Source organism: Alexandromys fortis, unplaced genomic scaffold (assembly GCF_014885135.2).
Source record: "Alexandromys fortis isolate MF-2015 unplaced genomic scaffold, M_Fortis_MF-2015_v1.1 scaffold_30, whole genome shotgun sequence".
Taxonomy (NCBI): Eukaryota; Metazoa; Chordata; class Mammalia; order Rodentia; family Cricetidae; genus Alexandromys; species Alexandromys fortis.
Genome location: NW_026067922.1, coordinates 317,196 through 343,232, shown reverse-complemented (window position 1 = coordinate 343,232; position 26,037 = coordinate 317,196). Strand labels below are relative to the sequence as shown.

Below are 26,037 nucleotides of genomic sequence, written 5' to 3'. Positions count from 1 at the left end.
TGTTTCACCCATTATATATCAGTTTTTTGAATAAAGGGTATTTTGTTTTGTCTTGAGATTCTCATTCTGTAGACCAGGAGGATCTGGATTTCAGCATAAAGACTAGGCTGGCCCCTAAATCTCAACTGCGGGGATTAGAGGTGTCAGCTGGCAAACCTGGCTTTCACCATAGAAATGAGTGGCTAATAAATAAATAAATAAATTCTTGATTGTACTTTTTCTTCACACATATTTACTGGGGCATAATCAAATATAAAATGAATTGCCAAATAAGACACATTTCCTTCACTAAACCCAATATTTACATGAAAACTAGCATTAGGACTATTTTTTTTAATTTATTTACGCTCAGTTTTATTTATTTATTATGTATACAGTATACAATATTCTGTCTGTGTGTATGTCTGCAGACCAGAAGAGGGCAGCAGACCTCATTACAGATGGTTGTGAGCCACCATGTGTTGCTGGGAACTGAACTCATGGCCTTTGGAAGAGCAGGCAATGCTCTTAACCACTGAGCCATCTCTCCAGCCCTAGGACTAATTTTTTAAGGTATAGAAAAATTGTGGTTTGCTTGTTCTTTGTTGAGACAGGGTCTCACTCTTTAGCTCAGATTAGTCTGAGACTTGATAGCAGCCCTTCCAGCTGACCCTCCTGGGGGCTAGGATTATAGTCTCATGCCTCCATGCCTGGTTTTCATTTCCTAGGCTCACCTGATCCCTTCACCTCAAAATCAGGTGTGAGTTTTCCTTTACTGTAATGCTTACTTTTTTCCTGTGATTCTGGGAATTGAAACCAGGGCCTTACACACACAGTAATAATAATTAGTAATAAATATCTGGAACTATAATTGAATAATACCATGTTCTGTTTTAGAAAATGACATTTTAGAAGTCACTGTTATATTTAACATACTCATTTCTTTTCATTCTGCCTTCTTAAGGCACTCACTTAATTTTGAATTCTGTTAGCCATATATTTATAATCTGGTGTGGTCTGGGTAACTATACCTCAAACATTTCTTAAATTTTGTGGCCTTTAGGGTGGCACTTAAATGATTAGATAGTGAACTATTCAGAAGGTAGGGTCCGTCCTTAGGTCACTGAGGACACATCCAAAAAGAGATCACGGGAACCTGACTAATATTAAATATTTCACTTTTTCCTCGCTGGCTAATGAGCTAAAACATTAACAGTTTGGTTCTGTCATGTGCTCCACCATTATGTGCAATTTTAGCTTAGGTCTAAACCCAAGGGACTAATAATGGACTATGACCACCAGGTGAGCCCAAATAAACTTGTCTCTTCCTAAGCTAATTGTCCCAGGCGGTATCTTACTACAGTGACAGAAAAGATTCATATAACTATGACCATAAATAACATATCTCATAAACATTCAACATTTTCTGTCTATACCATTTTCTCAATAAAATTATAACCTAAGATTACTTTACATCCCCGGTTTCCAGTGGTACCTAACATAGTATTCTACACACAACAGTCACCACAGTGTTTTACGGATCATAAATATCCAAATCTTTTAGAAAAATATGTTAAATATAAGCAGTTTTCTACAACCGTGAGTGAGTTCTGCACAATTCATGAATGTTTCAACCAACTGAAGATAAACCTGTTTTTCAGACAATCTTTATCTGTAGCAAACACATACAAAGTTTTTTTTTTCTTAGTCATTATCTCTACACTAACACGTGTGTCCACCCTGTGCCACAAATCTATGGACAGTCCAAATCAAAATTTTAAACTTACTTAAAACAAAATAATAATGTGTGTATCATTTTTTAACTCAATTGTATGGTTCTGAAGTATGAATTTTGCCAAAAACATGTTCTTCCAATATCAGTTAAGTTGGACATGTCTACCAAAACTAATTACATAGTATATATTTTATATGAAATGTTATAAAATATGGGGGATGATGTTAAGCATACAAGAAGATGTATATAAATACTTTATTATTTTATATACTAGATTGTATATAAACTAGAACATCTGTAGATTTTCTATGTACGAGCAGACAGGAACTGCTGGAACCAATTTCCCACAGGTAATAGAAAATAACTATGACTTTAAGGCTTACAATTTAAATTACTGATCTTAAATTTTACATACTAATTGGAATATATGTCTCCTCACAACTTTATTTGAAGATAAAATAAATATTCTTTTTACAAAAGAAAAAGATACCCTTGAATTAGCTGATTTTTCTTACCTGATCAAAAAGAAGCCGAAGTTGTCTTTCAGACTCACCAACCCACTTGCTCAAGCAATCTGCTCCTTTACGCATGAAAAAAGCCACCTTTTTGTCTCCTTGACTGCATTCATTTGCTAATGCTCTGGCAACCAAGGTTTTACCTGTTCCAGGAGGGCCATAAAACAAACAACCCCTAGAATAAGAGAAACAAAAACATTATTTAAAGTTTATACCAATGGTTTTTTTTTTGTTTTTTTTTCTGTTTTTTTTTTTTTTGGTTTTCGAGACAGGGTTTCTCTGTGGCTTTGGAGCCTGTCCTGGAACTAGCTCTGTAGACCAGGCTGGCCTCGAACTCACAGAGATCCGCCTGCCTCTGCCTCCGGAGTGCTGGGATTAAAGGCGTGCGCCACCACCGACCGGCTTACCAATGGTTTTATAATCAAAAAAATTCATGAAGATTATCTAAGAGAATTGTTATCATCAACAATCACTAATTTAAGATTTCCCACTCCAACATACAATTTTAGATAGCTATGTAGTAATTCTAAGCACTGATTGATCTGGAATTCCCCTATGTATGCTATGAATATATTTTATTAGCATGGGTTAATAAAAAAGTTGCTTTGGCCTATGGCAGGGCAGAATAAAGTCAGGCAGCAAATCTGAATAGGAATACAGAGAGAGAGTAGGCAGAGTCAAGGAGAAGCCATGTAGCTGTCCAATAAGACAGACAGAGACAGACACTAGAACCTTACCAGTAGGTCACAGCCTCAGGGCGATACACAGATTAATAGAAATGGGTTGATTTAAGATATAAAAGCTAGCTAGAAATACCCCTAAGCCATTGGCCAAGCAGTGTAATTAATATAGTTTCTGTGTGATTATTTGGGTAAGGGAGCCGGGGTTGAAAGAACAGCTCCTTTCTATAACTGATAAGGCTTTTTCTAGTATATTTCCAAGTTTCACTTTGGTGAGCCCTCAAAGGACCAAATTCTTGCAATCAGAAAAGGGTTAAATTAATTCTAGAGAAATAAGTCTAGAATTTCACATCTCCATAACGAATTTCGTCCTGTGCCTGAAGGACTCAAACAGGTACAGTTGAAAAACAAACCTTTGTGCTCTAAATAAAAATTTCTAATCATCATTGTTAGAAAAAGTCAAACAAATATATATAAAATTTTTATAATCAAAGGCTAATTAATTGATATTCAATCAGTTAACAATAACAGTATAAAAATAAACACCTAAGGCATACCTTGGAGGCTGAATTTTAAATTTTTCAAAAATTTCTGGATATAAAAGTGGAAAAACTACCATCTCCTTCAGAGCGTGTATATGATGACTTAGTCCACCAATGCTATCAAACCGCACCTTGAGAAAAAAAGGAGGAAATTTAATATAAAGTGATTTCATAGGTTCTAAAATTTTGTTTGTTTTTGAGTCAGTCTTACTATGTAGCACTGTCTATCTAGCTCTGTGTACAACAGGCTGGGCTTGAACTCAGAGATCCACCTGCCTCTGCCCGCCAAGTGCTGGAATTAAAAGCATATGCTACCACACCCGGCCCATGTTCTATAAATGTTTTTAATTTATGAGTTCCATAATCCACAAGTACATCCTTTCAGGGGTTTTTGAGCATGCATACAAGTAAGTTTTTGGCTGCACACAAATACATGTAGAAAAATATAGTCAAAGTTAAACTCAGAGTCAAAGGAAACTATCTTTTAGTAATCGAACAACCCAGGAATAAGATCAGCGCCTAACTGGAAACGTTAGCAAGTATCTATAGAAGGTGTCACATTTATACACTAACACTTCCCATCCTTCTGCATCCCCAGCTGGTGCAATAACTGCTCCCCCAGAGAAAACTTAGTTAATGGATAGAGCCAGAAGACATTTTCTACTACTGTGACTCTCTCCAAAACACAACATAATCAAACAAAAACTTACTCTTTAGTATTTAATTCCTCTACTAAAAAATAAATTTAATTTTTCCACATAGGAGACAATAATGAAGAAACAGGAAAGCACTGATATACCAGAAGTGACAAAAACTGTTTATTTCACTCATAACAGTTACATCAATTAAGACTTTATAAAAGTTGTTGAAAAACTGCCTAAAGAAAATTTTATAGAATGTTAACAGTGATTGCCTATTGGAACCTGGTGGAGCCCTTTCCCTACTTCTCATTCTACCATGGAACTTGGAAATGATTTATAAACTATTTATTATGGCAGGAAAAAGAAATTATAAAAAACTAATTATAAAAAATTAAATTATAAAAAATTAAAGCAGATCAAAACAAGAAACATTTTTTTTAAAGTTAAATTTATATATATATATATATAAATCAAATTAGAATTGACTGGCAGAGACAGCTAAAGTTAATAGACTTAGAAGAGTAAAGTAGTACTGGCAAACCAAATCTAAAGATAATTTCCTTTAGTACTAAATAATTAAACAAATATTTTTACTCTATGACTTTGGATTGAGGACAACTACATTTTTATCTTCAATAGTATACTGAACTCTAATCTGATAATTTCTTTTAAATCACATAGAAGCAGTTAAATTATGTATGAAGATGAAATAGACCCAGAAAAACTCAGATAAATTCTTGATTATGACGGAATATTACAAATTACCCCAGCATGAGACATTATAATCAGTGGACCACGTCTGTATGAACTTGGTTCTTCTCAGACCACATCCCTTCCTTGGAGTACAACTATCACTTTTCCACAGTGGCTTCAACAGTATTTACACTAATGACATATACCTAAATTTCTACCATATATTCCTACCTTATATCAAACCACTCAGTTGCTTACAAGTGCCTTATACTTATGGTACATCAGAGATACCTATAACATACCTGAACTCAACTAAAACCCCTTCCCATCTTATTCCTCCTCTTGTATACTCTCCTTCAGATAATGGAACCACCCAATGCCACCAGGTTCCAATAGGCAATCACTGTTAACATTCTATAAAATTTTCTTTAGGCAGTTTTTCAACAACTTTTATAAAGTCTTAAGATATCAAGACTATCAATTATCTACCTATCTGCTTAAACCAGAAGCCTGCACAATATACTCAGTTTGTTTCTGTCACTCTCCAAAAGCAATTAATTCACTAAAATCCATCATATTTGAATACCTTAATTCTCTCAAGTCCATTTATCATTTATTTCTCTGCAATTCTTTTTTCTATGGTAATTTTGCTATCCAGCTAAGTCCCTATAATACCAACTTGTTTCTCTTGAAACTCATTAGCAACATCACAGCCAGAGGAAGGTACATAAAATCCAAGTCTGATTATAAAATCAGGTAATTCCAACAACAACCCGTTGCTCCTAGTGTTAAACAGAATGGTAAAACCCTCTGAGCTTCATTTCCTACCTGCTGAAGATTCTAGTAACACTGGAAGAAAGAAAAAACTTAAGTAGCATGTGTGACCAAGGTTTTGAGGACCCAAAACACACACATGAAACTACTAATATTGGTCATATCTGAGTTTCTACTTCTTCAAGTGTTGTTTTAGAAATAAGGAAAACCTTAAAAACAAAAAAAAAATAATAAAACTACTTCTGGAAACATTTACAAACTTACTGATTTATCAATATTCATCGGATCAACATCAGCCAAACTCGCACCGACTTTCACTCGTTCTCGGAGAATGCCACTTGCTAAATCTTCTGCTCTGAAGTTCATAGGCAAACACCTGAAATTTACAAAACATGAAAATAAAGGCATGAAAAACTTCACATGTGAGACGGTAAAGGCTCTTGCCACCAACCTGAATTGGACCTACAAGATGGAAGGCAAAAAACCAACTCCCACAAGTTGCCTCTGACCTTCATGTATGTGCATAATAATGTACAAAAATAAAACAAATGCTTAATTTTTTTAATCCTTCACACTTCAATGTCAAAATAAGTAAAAAAAAATCTTTGACGTGTTTTTCGTCTTTTTGGCTTATCATAATCCAGAAAACAACATGAAAAGGTCTGATACTTTAAACTGCATTTTCTGGATGCTTTCAAACTGACCAAAACCAGTCATCCAACAGGTAAAGCAAACATCAGCATTAAACTATTTTCTCTAAGAGTTTAACCTCTCCCAATAGGAAATCTGGGAGCTTGGTCCTCAGTGTATGATATGAGCAGTAGGACTTCTAAGAGGTGAAGCCCAGTCAGAGGTCACTGGGGACACACTCCAAGAAGAAGGGAATGTCTCATATGAGACCCTACTCAGTGTCCATCTTAGTCCCCCACTTCCAAATACTGCACATAAGATATCCTCTCTTCCATGTGCTCCTGCCATAATGGCATCTGCTATGATGTGATGCAGCCACAGGGAGAACAACGAGAACCAGCACCATATTGTATGTCCTCAATTTCATGCTAAATAAAATCCTTTTCTCTACAAATCACCTAGCCTCCAGTGTGTCATTATAGCACAAGAATATGGCTTAGTACAGGTAAAAAAAAAAATCACAATATGGCATAGCCTCAAAAGCAGAGTTCTATGGTAACTCCAACTTTACTAACATTTCTAAATCCTAATTTACCTTTAAAATCATATTCCCAAAGTACGTTATCATAACCTGGGGATACAGCTTAGTGGTACATACTGTACCACTAGTTCTGAGTTTAATTCCAAAACCATCATTCTCTTTCTCTCTCCCTCCCTCACTCCCCATCTCTGTCTGTCTCTATTAGAAAAGAATATTGAATAGACTATTTAAATGCCTGTATTTAGGACAGGCAGTGATGGCACACACCTTTAATCCTATACTCAGGAGGCAAAGGCAGGCGGATCTCACCTGGTCAGCATTGGAAGACCCTGTCTCAAATAAACAAACAAACTTAAGATTCTTTCCTTATATCTTTTTCCCATCGTCCATAAGATTTGCTTTAGTACATAATTCATATTAACACAAACCTGAAAATGGTTAGCTAAAAATGTGGTATTTCTACAATTATTTATATGTGGACAAATGATAGAACCACTAAACAAAATTATCTATATTATAATTGTAAGATAGAGTATTGAGTCAGGCAGTGGTAACACATGCCTTTAATTCCAGCACTCAGGAGGCAAAGGCAGATGATTTCTGAGTTCAAGGCCAGCCTGGTCTGTAGACTGAGTTCCAGGACACCCAAGGCTATGCAGAGAAACCCTGCTTCAAAACATTAAAAAAGAAAAAAGGCAGGAAAAGAAAGGAAGGAAAGAAAAGAAGAAAACTTCCTCGACTTTTAAAAAAATAACTCTGTGACTCTTGCCACAGTTTAACCAGTCAATTATTCTACTTAAGCAGAGATCACCAAAGGCAGACAACAATACAAACAAAACAAAGTTAAAAAAATTTTAAAAAGGCCAAAATTCTTGTGTTGGATGGTGTACACATTAGATCTCAGGCATTCAGTAGTGTTCAGCATCCTTCTCTGGATGTTAAACTCATTTTAAGTGTAAAATCGGCCTCATGAAATGGATGTGAGCTGGACGGAAATACACAGGGAAAGATGACACTACCACAGAGACTACCCTGATGTTCTTGTTCAGCATTAGTTGACTTTAGTACTGACACACTAAGTAATTTAAGGAACCTATCCCAAGATTAGATACCACCTGTAAGAACTGTAAAGTAATATTTAAAATACTGGGGCTGAAGAAATGGCTCAGAAGTTAAGAACACTAGCTGCTCTTGCAGAAAACCCAGATTCAGTTCTCAACATCCACATGGCAGCTCACAACTATCTGAACCTCCAGTTCCAGGCATCTAACACTCTCTTCTGGCTTCCTTGGGCATCAAGTATACACATGGTATACACATGAAAGAAAACACACATATGTAGGGATAAGTCCCACCCCTTAGGGGGCGTGTTCACCTCAGGCTAAAGTTTTCCTATAAATTTGGCGAGTGTGCTCCCAGAGCTCGCTTCTGCTTTCCTGGTCACCGAGGGAACGGTGGTTCTGTGAATCTCTGTGAGTTCAATGCCAGCCAGGCGGTGGTGGCATACGCCTTTAATCCCAGCACAAGCTGTGAGTTCGAGGCCTTCAAGCTTCAAGGCCGACCTGGTCTGCAAGAGCTAGTTCCAAGACAGGCTCCAAAACCACAGAGACCACCACCGGCAGGAACCAGTCGTTGCAGGTAAGAGAAAAAATTTTCTTTTATAATTAAAATGTCTGAACACGTTACCATTCAAGAATTTAACAGTTTTTTTAATTGTACCATGTGGGAGATTTTACAAGAGGTGTCTATCACCCCACCTCTATGGATCTTTCTGGGATTCGTAGTTTTCCTTGGCACTATATGGTTTGATAATAGAAATATGATAAAGTCTTTACGAGCAGAGGTTGCACGCTTAAAAACAATTGAGAATGACAACAATCTTCTCAAGAATCAGTTTGAAGTTCTCCAGGAGGAGAACAGATCTTTGTTTAACATGACTCGATCAACTGAGGAAAATTTAAAAAAGGTACAGACTGATATTAAGGAGAAATTCATTACTATGGAAGAGGGAACAGCTGATTTGGATCGTAAGCTCCAGTCCCTTTCTGTAGGAACTGAAACATTACAGGCTGATATTAAGGAGAAATTCATTACTATGGAAGAGGGAACAGCTGATTTGGATCGTAAGCTCCAGTCCCTTTCTGTAGGAACTGAAACATTAGTGGCTGATATTAAGGAGAAACTCATTACTATGGAAGAGGGAACAGCTGATTTGGGTTGTAAGCTTCAGTCCCTTTCTGTAGGAACTGAAATAGTAACTGAGAGAATCAAAACTGCTGAATGTGACTATCGGATTTTGTCTAAAGCTTATGACAGATTGGCAGAAAGATTGTCAATACAAGAAGGCACGGTTTATGCCATAAAAATTATGTCCAAAGATGAGAACTTATCTCTAATGGACAAACTTCATACTTTAGAATCCTCAATGAAGGCTTTGGAACATAATTCTGGACAGGAGATACAGACATTGCAGAAGGCAATGGTGAATAGAATTGAAAAGATTGAGGAATTTCTAAATTCTGATGAAGAAGAACAAACGGTAGAAAGGCAAATTTTAACTACATCTGTGGGTAAATCCCTCCGGGACAATTTCCACAAATCTCTACCTACAGCTCTACCTGCCTTTCCAGTAATAACAACAGAGAAGGTGATTGGTTCCAGAAACCCTAGGGTCATTAAGGAAGATACATGGGAGCATGTCCGTATGAATGATCTCAAAGAAATTAAACAGGCTGTCATGACTTTCGGGATGCATTCCTCTTTTGTTAAAGAGATGCTAAAGTCTTGGGCATCCACAAGCAGAGCTACGCCATTGGACTGGCTCCAGCTGAGCTCTGCAGTCCTTGAGAGTGGGCCGCACTTAAAATGGAAATGCTTGTTCAGGCAAGAGGCTAGACTTTTAGAACAGCAAGAAAAGGCGAAGGGAAGTGACATCTCCCTAGATAAAATTCTAGGTGAAGGACGCTTTTCTGACCCTCAGGAACAAGCTAATTTGGACGAAAACACACTCTCCATATGCACTACAGCAGCCTTAAGGGCTTGGGACAGGGTACAAGACCCAGGACAGAGAATGGAATCATTTGTCACAATTAAACAAGGTCTGAGAGAACCTTTTAGTGATTTTTTACAAAGACTTACTAAGGCTGTGCAAATAGGGATACCTGACCCTGACGCAAGACGTATAATGATTGAGTCTTTGGCTTATGAAAATGCAAATGTGGAATGCAAAAAGATTTTGGGGCCTTTAAGGTTCAGATCAGCACCCTTGGAAGAATGGGTCTTGCATACACTGGATGTTGATACATTTGATTATGGCACTGAAGCATGGGTAGAAGAAGCAATTTCCAATGGTAAAAGGAGACACCAGAATACCAAATGTTTTAATTGTGGCAAAATGGGTCATATGAAAAGGAATTGTAAACAACGGATCTTCAGAAATAATAATAATGCATCTTCTAGAAATAACAGAAATAGGAGGACTCAGCCTTCAGGTTTATGTAGAAGATGTGGAAAAGGTAGACATTGGACGAATGAATGCAGGTCTACAAGAGATAGACAAGGCAACCTGATACAGACGGGAAACGTGAGAGGGGGGGCCTCACAGGCCCCCATGGCAAACATGGTTCAGTCATTTCCAGTTTCTGCAGAGAACGTGCCTCGTCAGGACAATTAGGAAACCTCATGCCTACTGTTACAAACGATAATGAGCAGAAAGATGAGTTACGTGTGTTTTGGCAAACTTCTATAAATGATCAAAGACCTAAGCTGAGAGTGTGTGTAAATGGCATTTTTATTACTGGCCTGCTGGACACAGGTGCTGATGTAAGTATCATTACCCCAGAATCTTGGCATCCGTATTGGCCTCTTCAGAATGTAAATGTTCAGCTCCTGGGAATTGGAACCCTATCTCGAGTAAGACAGAGCACAAGATGGGTTGAATGTATAGGGCCTGAGGGACAAATAGGAAAATTAAGGCCATATGTAGCCAATATTGCAATGAATTTATGGGGTCGTGACCTATTACAACAATGGAATACCCAAATTAACATTCCTGCTACTTCTAGAGCCTATATTTCTGAGAATAATATTAAAAGATATTACAAACGGAGAAAACCGGCCATTCGGGCCATACAAGAACAAGTAATTGAAGCCCCTTCAGAGATACCAACAGCCTTGCCTCTAAAATGGTTGACTGAGAAACCAATATGGACAAAGCAATGGCCTCTAGCTGAGGAAAAGTTACAGGCTTTAGAACAGCTGGTACAAGAGCAATTAGATGCTGGACATATAGAAGAATCTACCAGCCCTTGGAATTCTCCTGTATTTGTGGTTAAGAAAAAATCAGGTAAATGGAGAATGGTGACAGATCTCAGAGCTATCAACAAGGTTATTCAACCTATGGGTCCTCTGCAATCTGGAATCCCTTTGCCCTCTTTATTACCAAAAGGATGGCCTCTTATAGTTATTGATTTAAAGGATTGTTTTTTCACCATACCTTTACAAAAAGAAGATAGAGAAAAATTTGCCTTCACGGTGCCTACTTACAACAATTCTCAACCTTCCAAGAGGTACCACTGGGCCGTCCTCCCCCAGGGTATGTTAAATAGCCCCTCCTTGTGCCAATATTTTGTGAACCAACCATTGCAAATAATACGCAAGAAATTTCCCAAATCTATAATATACCACTACATGGACGACATCTTGTTATCCGATTCAAACATGGATACCTTGAACAGACTGTTTGAAGAAATAAAGATACTTTTACCTAAATGGGGATTGCAAATTGCTCCTGAGAAGATACAGAAGGGAGATTCTGTTAATTATTTAGGTTATAAAATAGGTTTGCAAAAAATTAAGACACAAAAGGCACAAATTAGGAGAGATCGCCTACAGACTCTTAATGACTTTCAAAGACTGTTAGGAGACATTTCCAGTCTACGACCAGCTGTTGGGATAACACCTGATCTAATAATTCATTTGAACAAAACCTTGGAAGGTGATAAAGACTTAAACAGTCCCAGAGAATTAACAGCTGAAGCAGAAAAGGAACTGACAATAATTGAGGAAAAATTACAACAGGCACATGTGGACAGGGTGAATCCAGAGCTCGATTGTATTCTCGTCATATTACCATCCAAAATTTCTCCTACAGGAATTTTAATGCAGAGAGATGATATTATCTTGGAATGGATCTTTTTACCACATAAACCAAGTAAAAAACTGAAAACTTATGTGGAAAAAGTCTCTGAGTTAATTATAAAAGGCAAGCTGAGACTTCGTCAACTAGCAGGCATAGACCCAGCAGAAATTATAGTGCCTTTCACTGCTGATGAACTAAAGAAATTATGGGAAGATAATGAAACATGGCAAAGAGCTTGTGCTAATTTTTTGGGAGACATTAATAACAACTATCCAAAAAGCAAGAGGCTTAACTTCATAAAGAGAACTTCTTGGATCCTTCCTCGAATCGTCCGTGATGCTCCAATAACTGGAGCCCGTACATTCTATACTGATGCCAATAAAACAGGGAAGGCAGGTTACAAATCGGAAGACTTGGGTAAGGTGGAACAAAGTCCTTATGATTCTGTCCAGAAGGCAGAATTATATGCCATTCTTATGGTGCTAAGGGATTTTAGAGAACCTATTAATATAGTTACTGATTCACAATACGCAGAAAGAGTTATTTTACATATTGAAACTGCTGAATTTATACCTGATGATACAGAACTAACCTCATTGTTTATCCAGGTTCAAGATTTGATCAGGAACAGGCTTTGCCCTATGTACATAACACACATCCGATCCCATACGGGTCTGCCAGGTCCTCTAGCACAAGGTAATGCAGAAATTGATCAATTATTGATTGGTAGTGTGCTACAAGCCTCTGAATTTCATAAAAAACATCATGTTAATAGCAAAGGTTTGAAGAAAGAGTTTTCTATCACATGGCAACAAGCTAAGGAGATTGTAAAGAAATGCCCTACTTGCTCTTTCTATAACCAAACGCCACTGCCTGCAGGGGCTAATCCAAAGGGCACCCAAAGGAATGAAATCTGGCAGATGGATGTGTTTCACTTTGCAGAATTTGGCAAATTGAAGTATGTTCACCACACCATTGACACTTATTCAGGCTTTCAGTGGGCAACTGCTTTAAGTTCAGAAAAAGCTGATTCAGTAATCACTCATTTATTAGAAGTCATGGCTATCATGGGTATACCTACACAAATAAAGACAGATAATGGTCCTGCTTATGCCTCTAGGAAAATGAAACGGTTTTTTGACTATTACAATATCAAGCATGTTACAGGTATACCATACAATCCTACAGGTCAAGCAGTCATAGAAAGATCAAATCGAACTATAAAGGATATGTTGAATAAACAGAAAGGGGTGGAAAACACCCCCAGAAATAGGTTACATAATGCTTTGTTAACCTTGAATTTTCTTAACGCTAATGAGAAGGGGACAACGGCTGCAGAAAGACATTGGATAATGGAAAAGTCTACTGAACTAAATCAACCAGTTTATTTCAAGGATGTGCTGACCTCACAATGGAAGCCAGGAGATGTGCTGCGTTGGGGAAGGGGTTTTGCTCTTATCTCCACAGGTGAGGAACAATTGTGGATACCGTCAAAATTAATAAAGGTTCGGTATGAAGAAGAAAAGCCATTTGGAAAAGATAAATAACAATTCATTCACAAGGATGGCGAGCATACTGATGGTAAGGAATTCAGGTAGGTTGGGGGCAGGGTTTTTTTTTTTTTTTATCTCCACAGGAAAATACTGATCTTCAAAGAATTTAAGGGACCCTGAATATTTAATAACTGATGGATGGAAAATAGTTACGACCCACTAAGACTCAACAGTAACATGAGTAAGTATTGATTATATATATATTTTCTTTTTTCTCTTTGAACGCTTCTTTATAAATATGTAGAGCTGGTTTTGGAGTTGGACTATGGCTCAGTCCCTCTTCAATTCCAAGCCTGTTGATAAGAGATATCTCAGAGTTTCTGTCTCAGATCAGGAGCCATGAAATGGGACAGAATGAGGATAATTATATACTTGATAAACTTTCTTTGCTTTTCCTCATATCTGTGTCTTTCTTTATATGTCAGAATATGTCCTTGTTGTTAATGTTTAAATTTCCCATAACAAGCAACAAATTTCCCTACAGTAATTTTTGAAGTTTCCAGGATGAAGATGGGGCCCCACAACATCAACTCAACCTGGTTTTTATGACGTCATGAATATTTTTTTTCTTTTTCTCTTTTTTACGCGCTAATATGAGACCTGTTTTTTGGTACCAACTGCACAAGACAATTTCGAATGGTGCACATTTTTGACAACACTCTGGCCGGACCTTCTCAAAGTGCTCAGGGACTAGTTATAATTTTCTTAGGTCAAAGGTTAATTTGGGAATTTTACCATCATTTGCTTTCACAGGAGCCCCTAAGGAGAACATCGCCCCCATGTCAGCTTGAAGCAATCTTAGAGGACGACGTCCCCTCTCCCAACAGAGTTTGCCCTCAGGGTTAGGGACATCTTTTAGTGGTTGGTTTGGGGTTGAGGGGATGGGGAGATGTTTTATGGAATTAGGGGTATGTTCGAAAAAAAAAAAAGGGGGGGGGATTAACTGGTTTGATGGGATGATTGGTATTTGTGAGTTACTGTTTTTAGAAAATTGTATTGGTACTGTTTTCTGTATATTGACATATTGAATATTGAATGTGAGTGTTCCTACCTCTATTTTTGTATAAGAATATGCTTATATTGTATTGATACATCTACCATATCACAATGTACATTTCTACCTCTGATACTATTTATGTAATAACATTGTTTACATTTGATATGTAATGACATTGTTTACAGATGAAGATCATTGTCTTCATATATTGCACAGTTGTTTATTGTTTTAGTCTTTAAGTTAGATAGATATTGAGAATTATATAGATTAATAGTCATCTAAGTTTGTCATTTGTAATTAGACTAATCAGGTTCTTTAGATATATAGAGATTATACTCAGTATAGATAGATAATCTTCAACCTCTTTGGAGAGCTGTAGAATATGGCCTTTAATATAACTCAGAGTTTCGTGATAGTGAGACACAATTGCTCCTGGCAACACCGCTCTATTCCCGAGAGAACGTTGAGCACCAAAGACACTCCACTGGGAGCTTGTCTTCTTGGCAGAACTGGCCTTTGGGTTAAGAAAAGCCCATACCTCAACCACTGACAAAGATACAGAGCGTGCATCAATGGATACAACAGGACTGTCATATCCTGCCAAGACAGGGTAAGATAGTTTTGAAAAGTTCCTTGCCTTTAATAATGGTATGTCAGTTATGTTAGGCCTTAGCCAAAGTTGGTTGACTCAACATTGCAAACGAGACTTTGGGTGATTGCTCAGGTAGTCAGTTGTCTTTGTCAATTGTTACACATTTGGATCGTTTGTTAAGTAATATTTATTGCCTTCTCGGATCTTTGATGGAGTTGAAGATTATATAATTGTAGTTACTCTCTACATTATTTAGACTCCTTGAGATAGAATGTTTAGCAAAACTTTTGATTCTCAATATTGTTTGTTATATTTATTTGTTATTATTGTATATAGTTGTATTTGGTTTAGTTCTGTCTTATTTAGACAAAAGGGGGAGATGTAGGGATAAGTCCCACCCCTTAGGGGGCGTGTTCGCCTCAGGCTAAAGTTTTCCTATAAATTTGGCGAGAGCGTGCTCCCAGCGCTCGCTTCTGCTTTCCTGGTCTCCGCGGGAACGGTGGTTCTGTAAGTCTATTCCTCCATTAAAGCTGTCTATATTTTGACAATCTGTCTGCATTCGCTTACGCCGTTACACACATATAAAATGAAAGCAAAAAAATAAGGGCTAGCAAGATGACTCACTCACAAGGCAAAGACATTTATCACCAAGCCTGATGACCTGAGTTCAATTCCAGAAGCACAAATGTTAGAAAAATCAGAAATGACTCTGAAAATAGCTAAGTAAATGCACAAACACACACATAATAACATTATTTAAACATATATTTAACATTAAGGCTATATTGAGAAACCCTGTCTCATAAACGAATGAATGAATAGATAATTAGCATTAACAAAATGCCATTATAAATAAGAAGCTTTTGTTTGCTTGTCTGTTTTATTTTTTGATATAGTGTTTCTTTCTGTGACAGCCCTGGCTGTCCCAGAACTTGCTTTGTAGACCAGGCTGGCCTCAAATTCATAGAAATCTGCTTGTCTCTGCCAACTGAGTGCTGGAATTAAAAGAATGTGTCACCACACCCAGAGAAACATTTTTAAAAAGAAAAACTTTTTTTTTCTCTTTTACTATAGAGTCAGCACTAAAAATATTTACTAACCTGTTTCTTGCTCTTGCCATACTTTTTGATTTCCTTCTTTCAAAGCGTTCTTCATCAGAAGAGGTTGTATCACTACTATGAATGGCATGCTTCTTCCTCCTATTGGAAAAGGAAAAGTATTAAAACCTTAGAACTTCTGTGTCGTTTGTTGTGTGTGTGTGCTTGCTTGCTTTGGTGGTAGTGTTCTTAAACCAAAGGCCTTATAAATAAAGAGTACCTGCTCCACCACTGAGCTAAGACCTAGCCTACTGGTAGTATTACAAAACACAATACTATCATATCTGTAATTAACACAGGAGAAAATCCATTTATTCATTCAGCAAATGTTTATTTAGATCACTGTCTTCATGCAGTTCACATCTCACAAGGAATGAAGGCCAAGCTCCACAGAAAAGAATAAAAACTACAGAACAGAACACCTGTAATTTTTCAAATATGGAAGCTTAAAAAATAGTCAAGCAACAAACTTACATTCAAATATCTGTATTGTTATAAGTATCAAAATCAGAGAACAAGACATTTATCTTCTTAATCTTCCTTTCCCAAATTATCAGAAATAATTCAATCATTTTAAAAAGTATACTTGTTTACAGAAAAATAAAGGCTCTCACTTTCTACAAAGACTCTTCTACCTTGTTTGCAGTCTTACCAAATACATAAAATACTTTTAATGAAAAAGAAAAATACTTAGCCAGGCATGATGGTATACATCTCTAGTCCTAGATATTTGGGGAAAGCATGAAGTAAGAGATTCTCTTGAACCAAGAGACCAGCCTGGACAACATAATAAGATCCTATCTCAAAATAAGTAAACAGGATTGGAGATGTGGCTCAGCAGAGGCTGGCGGTTCTCTGTGGAGTTCAAGGCCAGCCTGGTCTAGAAAAGCTAGTTCCAGGACAGGAACCAAAAGCTACGGAGAAACCCTATCTCGAAAATCAAAAAAAAAAAAAAAAACCCTCAAAACATTAAACACAAAAAGACTATGTAATAATTCAATTAATAAATAGGCATTATGGAAGAAGCAAGATGGTTGCCACAAACTCATAGCTGGAGAAATTATAGAAAGGAACTGTTTCAGGCTGGAGAGATGGCTCAGCAGTTAAGAGCACTGTCTGCTCTTCAACAGGACCTGGGTTCAATTCCTAGTACTCATGTGGCAGCTCACAACTGTATATAACTCCGTTCCAGGGGGCCCAACACCATGGCAAAATACTGATGCACATTAAAAAAGAAATATGTTGTAATAAAAACCCACCACTTAAGAAAAGAAAAAAGAATTGTTTCTAAACTTTAATAAATAAAAGTAAAATGATACATTTCTAAATTTCTAAACTCTGTACCTACTAGTTTTGTTTTTAAGAATAAAAAGGGAGAAGCATTAAAGACCTACTACCCAAGTATGGCTGGCACAAGTATCTGTATTCCGAACTTGTAGGGAGCTGAGGCAAGAGAATCACTTGAGCTAAAAGCTTCAGGCAAGTCTGGGAAACAAAGCAAAACTAGTTTTCTCAATGGAAAAAAAAAAAACTAGTCACCGTCTCAAAGAAAGACATCATGGACCATTCTACATTCAATTCATGAGATCAAAAACTTTGTTACTATAGAACATGAAAGTTAAAATTAATTAAAAATTAAATTTAAAAATATGCCGGGCAGTGGTGGTACACACCATTAATTCCAGTATTCGGGAGACAAGAGACAGGCGGGTCTCTGTGAGTTTGAGGCCATCCTGGTCTACAAAACGAGTTCCAGAACAAGCTCCAAAGCTACAGAGAAAGCCTGTCAAGGAAAAAATAATTTACAAATAAACTGTGAACCAAAAACAAGTCATGTGTAGGATGAAAGGAAGGACAGAAGACAGTCAAGAAGGAAGGGAAGAAGGAAAGGATACAATTAAGTCTTTCCTTTGTTCATCAACACATGCAAACATTCTCTTTTTTCAAATCAAACACAACTTACCTGATATGGCTTCTTCTTGCTGGGGACCTATGAATATCAAACAGTGTGTTTTCCCTCTTTTTTTGATGAGCTGGTACTAAAAGAAGAAAACGGGTAGAAATAACTAATAGTACTACTAAGCCCATGCACTAAAGGAGCATAAAAAGACTGTCAACTTTCTATGAGAACCCAGCCATGTATCTTCAACTTCCACGCTCTTGTCTGGAAGCATAACAAAGACACACACTTTGTGTTACACACTCTAAGTAGATGTTAATATTTCTAACAGTGTAATCCATCTTAAAAATTTTGTAGTAGGGCTGGAGAGATGGCTCAGTGGTTGGGAACATTGCCTGCTCTTCCAAAGGTCTTGAGTTCAGTTCCCGGCAGCCACATGGTGGCTCACAACCATCTGTGGTGGGGTCTGGTGCCCTCTTCTGGCCTGCAGGCGTACACACAGACAGAATATTGTATACATAATAAATAAATAAATATTTAAAAAAAATTTGTAGTAGCCGGGCGGTGGTGGTGCACGCCTTTAATCCCAGCACTCGGGAGGCAGAGGCCAGCCTGGTCTACAAGAGCTAGTTCCAGGACAGGCTCCAAAATCACAGAGAAACCCTGTCTCGAAAAAAAACAAGTTTGTAGTAGGGAACAAAGCAAAGTAATACTATCCATAGTAATAATCCCCCACAAAAGCATAAACATAAACAAATCTTCATGCATACAAATACCAGGCATGGTGGCATACACTTTTAATCCTGGCACTCAGGAGGCAGAGGCAAGCAGATGTCTATCAATTGAGGCCAGCCTGGTCTACAACACAAGTTTGAGGAGAGCCAGAGCTGTTACACAGAAAAACCCTGTCTTGAAAAGCAAAACAAAAACAAAAACAAAAAAAATTCACAAAAACTCAGAAACCAGGCTGTGAATCACAGTACTTGGTTACAGAATAATATTAAAATAAGCATTAGAAAAGGGTAGGAAGAAAAGGTTTGCACTGCCTGCCTCACACCACGCCCATCTCCTAACAGCAGACCATAAACAGGGATACAGTCCTCTTGGACGAAAGAAATAAAAGGAAACACAGGACCTATATCGCAGGACCAGGTTAGCCACAGTAAAACTCTTTATCTGACAGAATCCCTACAGACCAACTCCGCTGGCTAGTATGTGTGGACTTACCCTAGAAACCTGCCCAAGCACTACAAGAGGGACTCAAGGCCTGATTTACATCACTACAATCAACTACAAGAGCCTGACACTTCATAAATCATGGTAATGGAAATACCTCAGCCATGGATTTTAAGCATGAACCTTAGTAGCCATGGAGAGGGAGAGACACAGAGAGAAAGCACTGCATGTGTGCAGATGTACTCTGCCATGAATGCCACTGAGCACTGCAGGTCATTCTCTTGCACTCTCTATCCTACATTTTGATACACAATTTCTCACTGAACTTAGAGCTCTCTAGTCCTGCTAGACTAGTTGGGTAGTGGACCTCAGTTGATTGCCACCAAGCCTATGCCTCTAAAACCACATACCCGCAAATAAAACTCTTCATTAGTATTTTATCACAGCAACACAAAACTAATACAGAAGCTGGTTCGAGGAAAAAATGCGGTTGTTGCTATGAGAACCTGACCATGTTGGTTTTGAAAAGTTGTAGAAGGTTGTGTGACTCAGAGCTAGAAAAACCACTAAATGCTGTAACCAGAGCTTAGAGGGCCATTCTAGTTAAAGCCTGGATGACAGTGATGTTGTCCATATGCTGACAGCAATGCAAACTGTAGAGGCCTGGCTCAAGAGGTTTCAGAGAAGGTCTTCTTAACAACTGGGCTAGAAGTCATTCATGTGACATTTTGTAAAGAATCTGGCTGCCTGCTGCTAATGTCCTAAGAACTTGTTTGGCATTAAATTTAAAAGTAATAAACTCATTTCTGTGGTAGAGAAAAGTTAAGGACAATATAGGATTGACTCAGTGTCATGGTAACTGATAGCTTATAATGCAGATCTGCAATTTAAAAAAAAAAAAAGAAAGTAGGATAGGAAGAAATACTAAATGTATAGTTTGGAAGGAAAGGAGCACCAGAAAGTTTAATATTACATCCAAGTCGTATACTGAAAGATTACAATTGTTAAAGAACCTGGCATCTTTAAGGAGAGGACCACTCTGCACTGGAACAATGGAAAGGTACCTTGAGAGCAGGACCCTCCCCATCTGTGATATCTGAGTGAGATGTCTACTTGGTCCCCAGTTGATCAATGTTTAGGAGTGATTAAGTGATATGCTCTCTCTATATGCTTGTGATTCAAAAGGTAGATGCTCAACTGCTGCTCCAGTCTCCTGCTACGACTCAATCACTCTAACCCTCTGGTCCAGTAAACCCAATTAAACACTTGGATAAATTGCTTTGGTCTCAGTGCTTTATCATAGCAATAGAAAAATAGCCAAAAAAGCAACCAAGTTTCTGATTTGTGATAGGAAAAAGGCTAAGGGGTTGTTCCCTCCTAGAAAACAACCAATTCTAGAATAGGAAAGCTGCTACTAATGTGGTTGAAGGGGATAAGATTCTAGCCTAAGATGGAAGCCAAATTTGGCAGTATCACCTACATGGTACTAGTTCTGGAGGCATTAAAAATGCAAGAGTGACCTTCTCACTCCCTGGCCATCTTGGTGGTTGATCTTGGTTGGGGGCTGTCCTGCACCTAAGGCAGGAAGATGGTAGTCACAAAGATGAAAAAGTCTCTAGAGTCAATCTACTCTAGGCTCCAATTTGTTATGAAAAGTGGAAAGTATGTGCTAAGATACAAACAAACTCTAAAGATGATCAGACAGGGCAAAGTGAAATTGGTTATCCTTACCAACTGCCCTGGTTTGAGGAACTCTGAAATAGAATACTACACTGTGTTGGCTAAAACTAGTGTCCATCATTACAATGGCAATAATATTCAATTGGTGACAACATGCAGAAAATACTACAGAATAAGCACACTGGCTACGGTTGACCCAGGTGATTCTGATACTATTAGAAGCATGCAAGAACAGACTGGTGAAAAGTAAACCAGGAAAATTTTCCTGTGATAAAACTTTATCAGCGCTCTTTCAAAAAAAAAAAAATGCAAGAGTAAACGTGTTGTAGATTCTTCCTCTGCAGCTCCAGACAGCCACTGAGACCACGCATCATGTGGTAATGCTAAGTCACTGTCCCTACAAGGTCCTGAGAATCTATTATGTAAAGCTGTGAAAGTGAAACCTGGGTTGCAGTGGAAACTCTAAGACGTTGGAGATGCTACAGTCATGAGACGTCTGCCTCATGAGAATTGTATACAGGAGTAGAACTCAGCCAAGAGAAAGATGTATGTGGTAGACAGTAAAAGTGGAAGGGGAGAGCCATCCAAATCCTTTAAAACTAAAGTCTCAGATAAAAGACATGGAGCTACAGGATTTAGTATTTACCCTACTGGGTCTCTATCTTGCTTTGGTCCAGAAATCACTCATGATGTCCCCATTTCTCTCTTTTGGGATGGGAAGGTATATTCCATGCCATTACACATTGGAAGTATGAGCCAGGCAGTGGTGGTGCACACTTTTAATCCCAGCACTCGGGAGACAGAGACAGTCAGATATCTGTGAGTTCAACGCCAGTCTGGTCTACAGAATGAGTTCCAGGACAGGTTCTATAGGTAAAGAGAAACCCTGTCTCAAAAAGCAAAAAACAAACAAATCTATTGGAAGTATGTAATTTATTTTGTATTTTACATGGAATCTCAACAATGAGTCTTAAAGTTAGACTCATTTCATGGATCTATGGGAACAGGGCATGGAACAAGAATGGCTGCCATAGGCTCAGATAATAGAATACCAGTTGGTAAGGCTGTCTGGAGAGGCTATGGAGCCTTGATGGAGGATATATGTCACTAGGAGTGGGCTTTGAGAGTCTATAGCTTTACCTCACTCGCAGCTCACTTTCAGCTTTCACCATATGATTTACGATGTGATCTTTAATCCCAGCACCAAGGAGGCAGAGGTAGGAAAATCTCTGTGAGTTCAAGGCCAGTTAAAAGATATACAGAGAAACCTTGTCTTGAAACCCTCCCCACCCCAAAAAAAGATGTGCTCTCTCAGCTTCCAGCTGTCTGCCATCATGCCTCCCCCCCCACCATTATGGATTCTTCCTCTGGAAGCCCAATTAAATTCTTTCTTCCCTAACAACAGCAGAAAAGTAACTAGTGCGGTGATTGATGAAGACACTGATGTTGATAGTTACACACACATGTACATACACCTAATGCACATGCATACACATAAAGATTTGCCACTGTTAAGTAAACATGAGAAAAAAATGCTCAACTTCATTAGAGAGACACAAACTAAAACTGTACTACACACGCTATTACAACTGGGTCTTGCCTATGATTCAGGCATTTGGGAGACAGAAGAGTTCAAATTCAAGGTCAGCCTTGCAACTTAGTGAGACCTTGCTTAGTAAGACCTTAGGGAGTAGGGGCAAAAAAAAAAAAAAAGGAATGGGGTATAGGATCTATCTCAGTGCTAGAATGCTTTGGGGGAATACACAAAGCCCTCTGTACCACCAAAACACACAAAGAGCTACATTAATTAGACTAGTCATAACCAGCATTGGCAAGTATCAAATTTTTTGTTGCTGTTACTGTTTTTCAAGGCAGAGTGTCTCTGTGTAACAGCCCTGCCAGTCCTGGAACTAGCTCTGTAGACCAGGCTGGCCACAAATCCATAGTTATCACACTGCCTCTGCCTCCTAATACTAGAATTAAAGGTATGTGTCACCAAAAGTTATGCTAGAAAAACAAACTCTTTATCTTTAATAAGGAGTAAGACAGAATATCTCTATGTAGCCCTGGTTGGAAACATAAAATCTGAATGAAAATGTCACAACCACTTTGGAAGATGAGCAATTTCTTACAAAATTAAATATACTAATTTATTAATTGCTAATTCACTAATCATAAATCTACCCACCACACTTTGTAGTACTTGTCTGTTTATCCTTGTTTTTTCTTTGTTTGTTTGTTTTTATCTCAGGCTTTTATGAATCCCTACTGGTCTCAAAATCTAAACCTTTCTTCTGCCCCAGACTTGAGTACTAATATTAAAGATGCTCTACCACCCCTTCATTTATAACAATCAATAACCATAAGCAAGAATTAATCCCTAAAAAATGAATAATAAATTATGACAGTTGAGATGACTCATACCTATAACAAATATTACGATAATTACGCTGAGTGAAATAAAGGTAAAAATGTAGTATTTCAGTATTTCAAAGCTGGGTATGGTGGCTTGTACCTATAATTCTACCACTTGGGAGATTGGGGAAAGATGATCACTACAAGTCTGAGGTCACCCTAAGCTATACAGCAAATTCCAGACAAACCTAGGACGAGATCAAGACTATTTCAAAAAATTAAAATGAAAATAAACAAACTTAAATTTTCATTTATATAAAATCAAAAACATATAAAGTTGAATTAAGATGACAGAAAACAGACTAGTAAGTACTCAAAGACTAATACAAGGAAGACACAAATGACTGAGAGCAGAATACACACAAGAATGGGGATATCCAGGAGACTGGGCATTGATGAGTATGCTTGTTTTGATTATGGTGATAGTATCACAGGCATGTACATATTACAGAACTTGCCAAATTGTAGAATACAATACATCTATAGACATTATTTCAATTACATTAAGAAAAAGATAAAACAAAGCAAAAAAAATCAGAATAATGATTCCCAATCTTTTTTCTACCAGAACACACTCTCTCATTGGTGACAACTGAAACAATGACTCTTAACAAGAATAGAGGGATGTCTGAACACTTTAACAGCTTCTAGATATAATTAGCATACCTCTACCAAACACTATTTTAGAGTACAAAATTCTACATAAGGGGCTGGGGAGGTGGATCAGTGGTTAAAAGCACTAGCTGCTCTTCCAGAGGACTCAAGTTTGAGTCCCAACACTCAGATGGCAGCTCATAACTATTTGTAACTCCAACTCAGAGAATCTAAAGTCCTCTACTGGCCCATGTGGGCATCAGGCATACACAAGATACACAGGCATACATGTATGTACACTTGCAGGCAAAACACCCATGTACATAAAACATTTTTTTTAAAACAGTTTCTCTCTACTTAGTCCCGTCTACCCTAGAACTCTCTATGAAAACCAGGCTAACTTCAAACTTACAGAGATGCCTCTGCCTCTTGAGTGCTGAGATTAAAGGATTGTGTCACCATGTCTGATCAAAATAATTTTTTAACAACCTAGATGCCCTTCAATGGAAGAATGGATGAAGAAAGTGTGGAATATATACATATTAGAGTACTACTCAGCGGTAAAAAACAATGACTTCGTGAATTTTGCATGCAAATGGATGGAAATAGAAAACACTATCCTGAGTGAGGTATCCCAGACCCAAAAAGATGAACATGGGATGTACTCACTCATAATTGGTTTCTAGCCATAAATAAAGGACATTGAGCATATAATTTGTGATCCTAGAGAAGCTAAATAAGAAGGTGAACCCAAAGGAAAGCATATAGTCACCCGCCTGGATATGGGAAGTAGACAAGATTGATGGGCAAAAACTGGGAACTTGGGATGAGGTGGCATGGGGCCAAGGGGAAATGGGGTGAGAAACGTGAGAAGGGGAGATTGGGGGGAGCTTGGGGGAATGGGATGGTTGGGATAAAGGAAGGGTGGACATGGGAGCAGAGAAATATATATCCTAATTAAGGGAGCCATCTTAGGGTTGGCAAGAGACTTGACTCTAGAGGGACTTGCAGGTGTCCAGGGAGATGTCCCAAGCGAGTACTTTGAGCAACCGAGCAGAGGGAATCTAAAATGACCCTATCCTATAGCCATACTGATAAATATTTTACATAACACCTTAGAACCTTCATCTGGCGATGGATCGAGATAGAGACAGAGACCCAAATTAAAGCACCGGACTAAGCTCTTAAGACCCAAATGAAGAGCAGAAGGAGGGAGAACATGAGCAAGGAAGTCAGGTCCACGAGGAGTGCACCCACCCGCTGTGACAGTGGATCTGATCTATTAGGAGCTCATCAAGGCCAGCGGGACTGGGACTGAATAAGCATGGGATGAAACCAGACTCCCTAAACGTGGCGGACAATGAAGGCTGATGAGAAGCCAAGGACAATGGCACTAGGTTTCGATCCTAATACATGAACTGGTTGTGTGGGAGCCTAGCCCATTTGGATGCTCACCTTCCTGGTCCTGGATAGAAGTGGGAGGACCTTGGACTTCCCGCAGGGCAGGAAACCTGGACTGCTCATCATTCACGAAAGGGAGGGGGAATGGAGTGGGGAAGAGGGGGAGAGGGGTAGGGGAGTGAGAGGAGGGAGAGGGAAATGGGAAGCAGGGAGGAGGCGGTAATTTTTAAAAAATAAATAACTAAAATAAATATTAAAAAAAATTTTTTTTAAATTCCAAATAAGGATTGTTGAAAAAAATTATACTAAATGAAAGAAGGGTAAATAAAGTATCACAAAGAAAGTCTGCCACAAGGTAAAGCACTTGCACAGAATGCACAAAACCCTACATTTAATTCCTGGCAACAAGATAAAACACAGAATAAAACATACAGGCAAATCTAGACACACAGAAACTAGAAAATAGTAGACAAAGGAATGAGTGAGAGGAAGGACAAATAATAAATCAGTCATCGTGCGCCTTAGCTGTCAGCTGTAGAGACACACAGAAGTATGTGGGAAAGGATGCACAGGACATACAAGAGGTTTGATTATTTTAAGTTCAGCACAGTTGATTGTTGTTTTATTTTTAAAAGGGGTCTTGCCAAAAACGAATACCTGGGCTCAAGTGTTCCTTTAACTTCAGCTCCTCAATAGCAAGGACCACAGCACTAGACCACTGAACCCAGGAAAATGTCCTTTTTCACAACAGTGATAAAGCTA

General features: G+C 38.2%; 2 protein-coding genes across 2 annotated transcripts in view; one reads left to right on the top strand and one right to left on the bottom strand.

Moving 5' to 3' along the window:
- The window catches only part of Atad2b (ATPase family AAA domain containing 2B), a 134,845-nt gene that overhangs the window by 75,764 nt on the left and 33,044 nt on the right, over positions 1-26,037 (bottom strand). The window contains exons 8-12 of the mRNA XM_050141885.1: positions 18,073-18,148; positions 16,113-16,211; positions 5,824-5,935; positions 3,467-3,582; positions 2,230-2,404 (exon numbers count right to left, since the gene is read on the bottom strand). Of these exons, the coding sequence (XP_049997842.1) occupies positions 2,230-2,404; positions 3,467-3,582; positions 5,824-5,935; positions 16,113-16,211; positions 18,073-18,148 (578 nt within the window). The remainder of the gene's footprint in view (positions 1-2,229; positions 2,405-3,466; positions 3,583-5,823; positions 5,936-16,112; positions 16,212-18,072; positions 18,149-26,037) is intronic.
- LOC126501373 (60S ribosomal protein L30-like) lies at positions 20,789-21,115 on the top strand. Its single transcript, XM_050142014.1, has one exon. It carries the CDS (start codon positions 20,789-20,791, stop codon positions 21,113-21,115), a length of 327 nt encoding a protein of 108 aa, XP_049997971.1.

Excerpts from the sequence above, each read along its gene's own strand:
- LOC126501373 (XM_050142014.1), top strand. The coding sequence starts at position 20,789 with ATGAAAAAGTCTCTAGAGTCAATCTACTCTAGGCTCCAATTTGTTATG.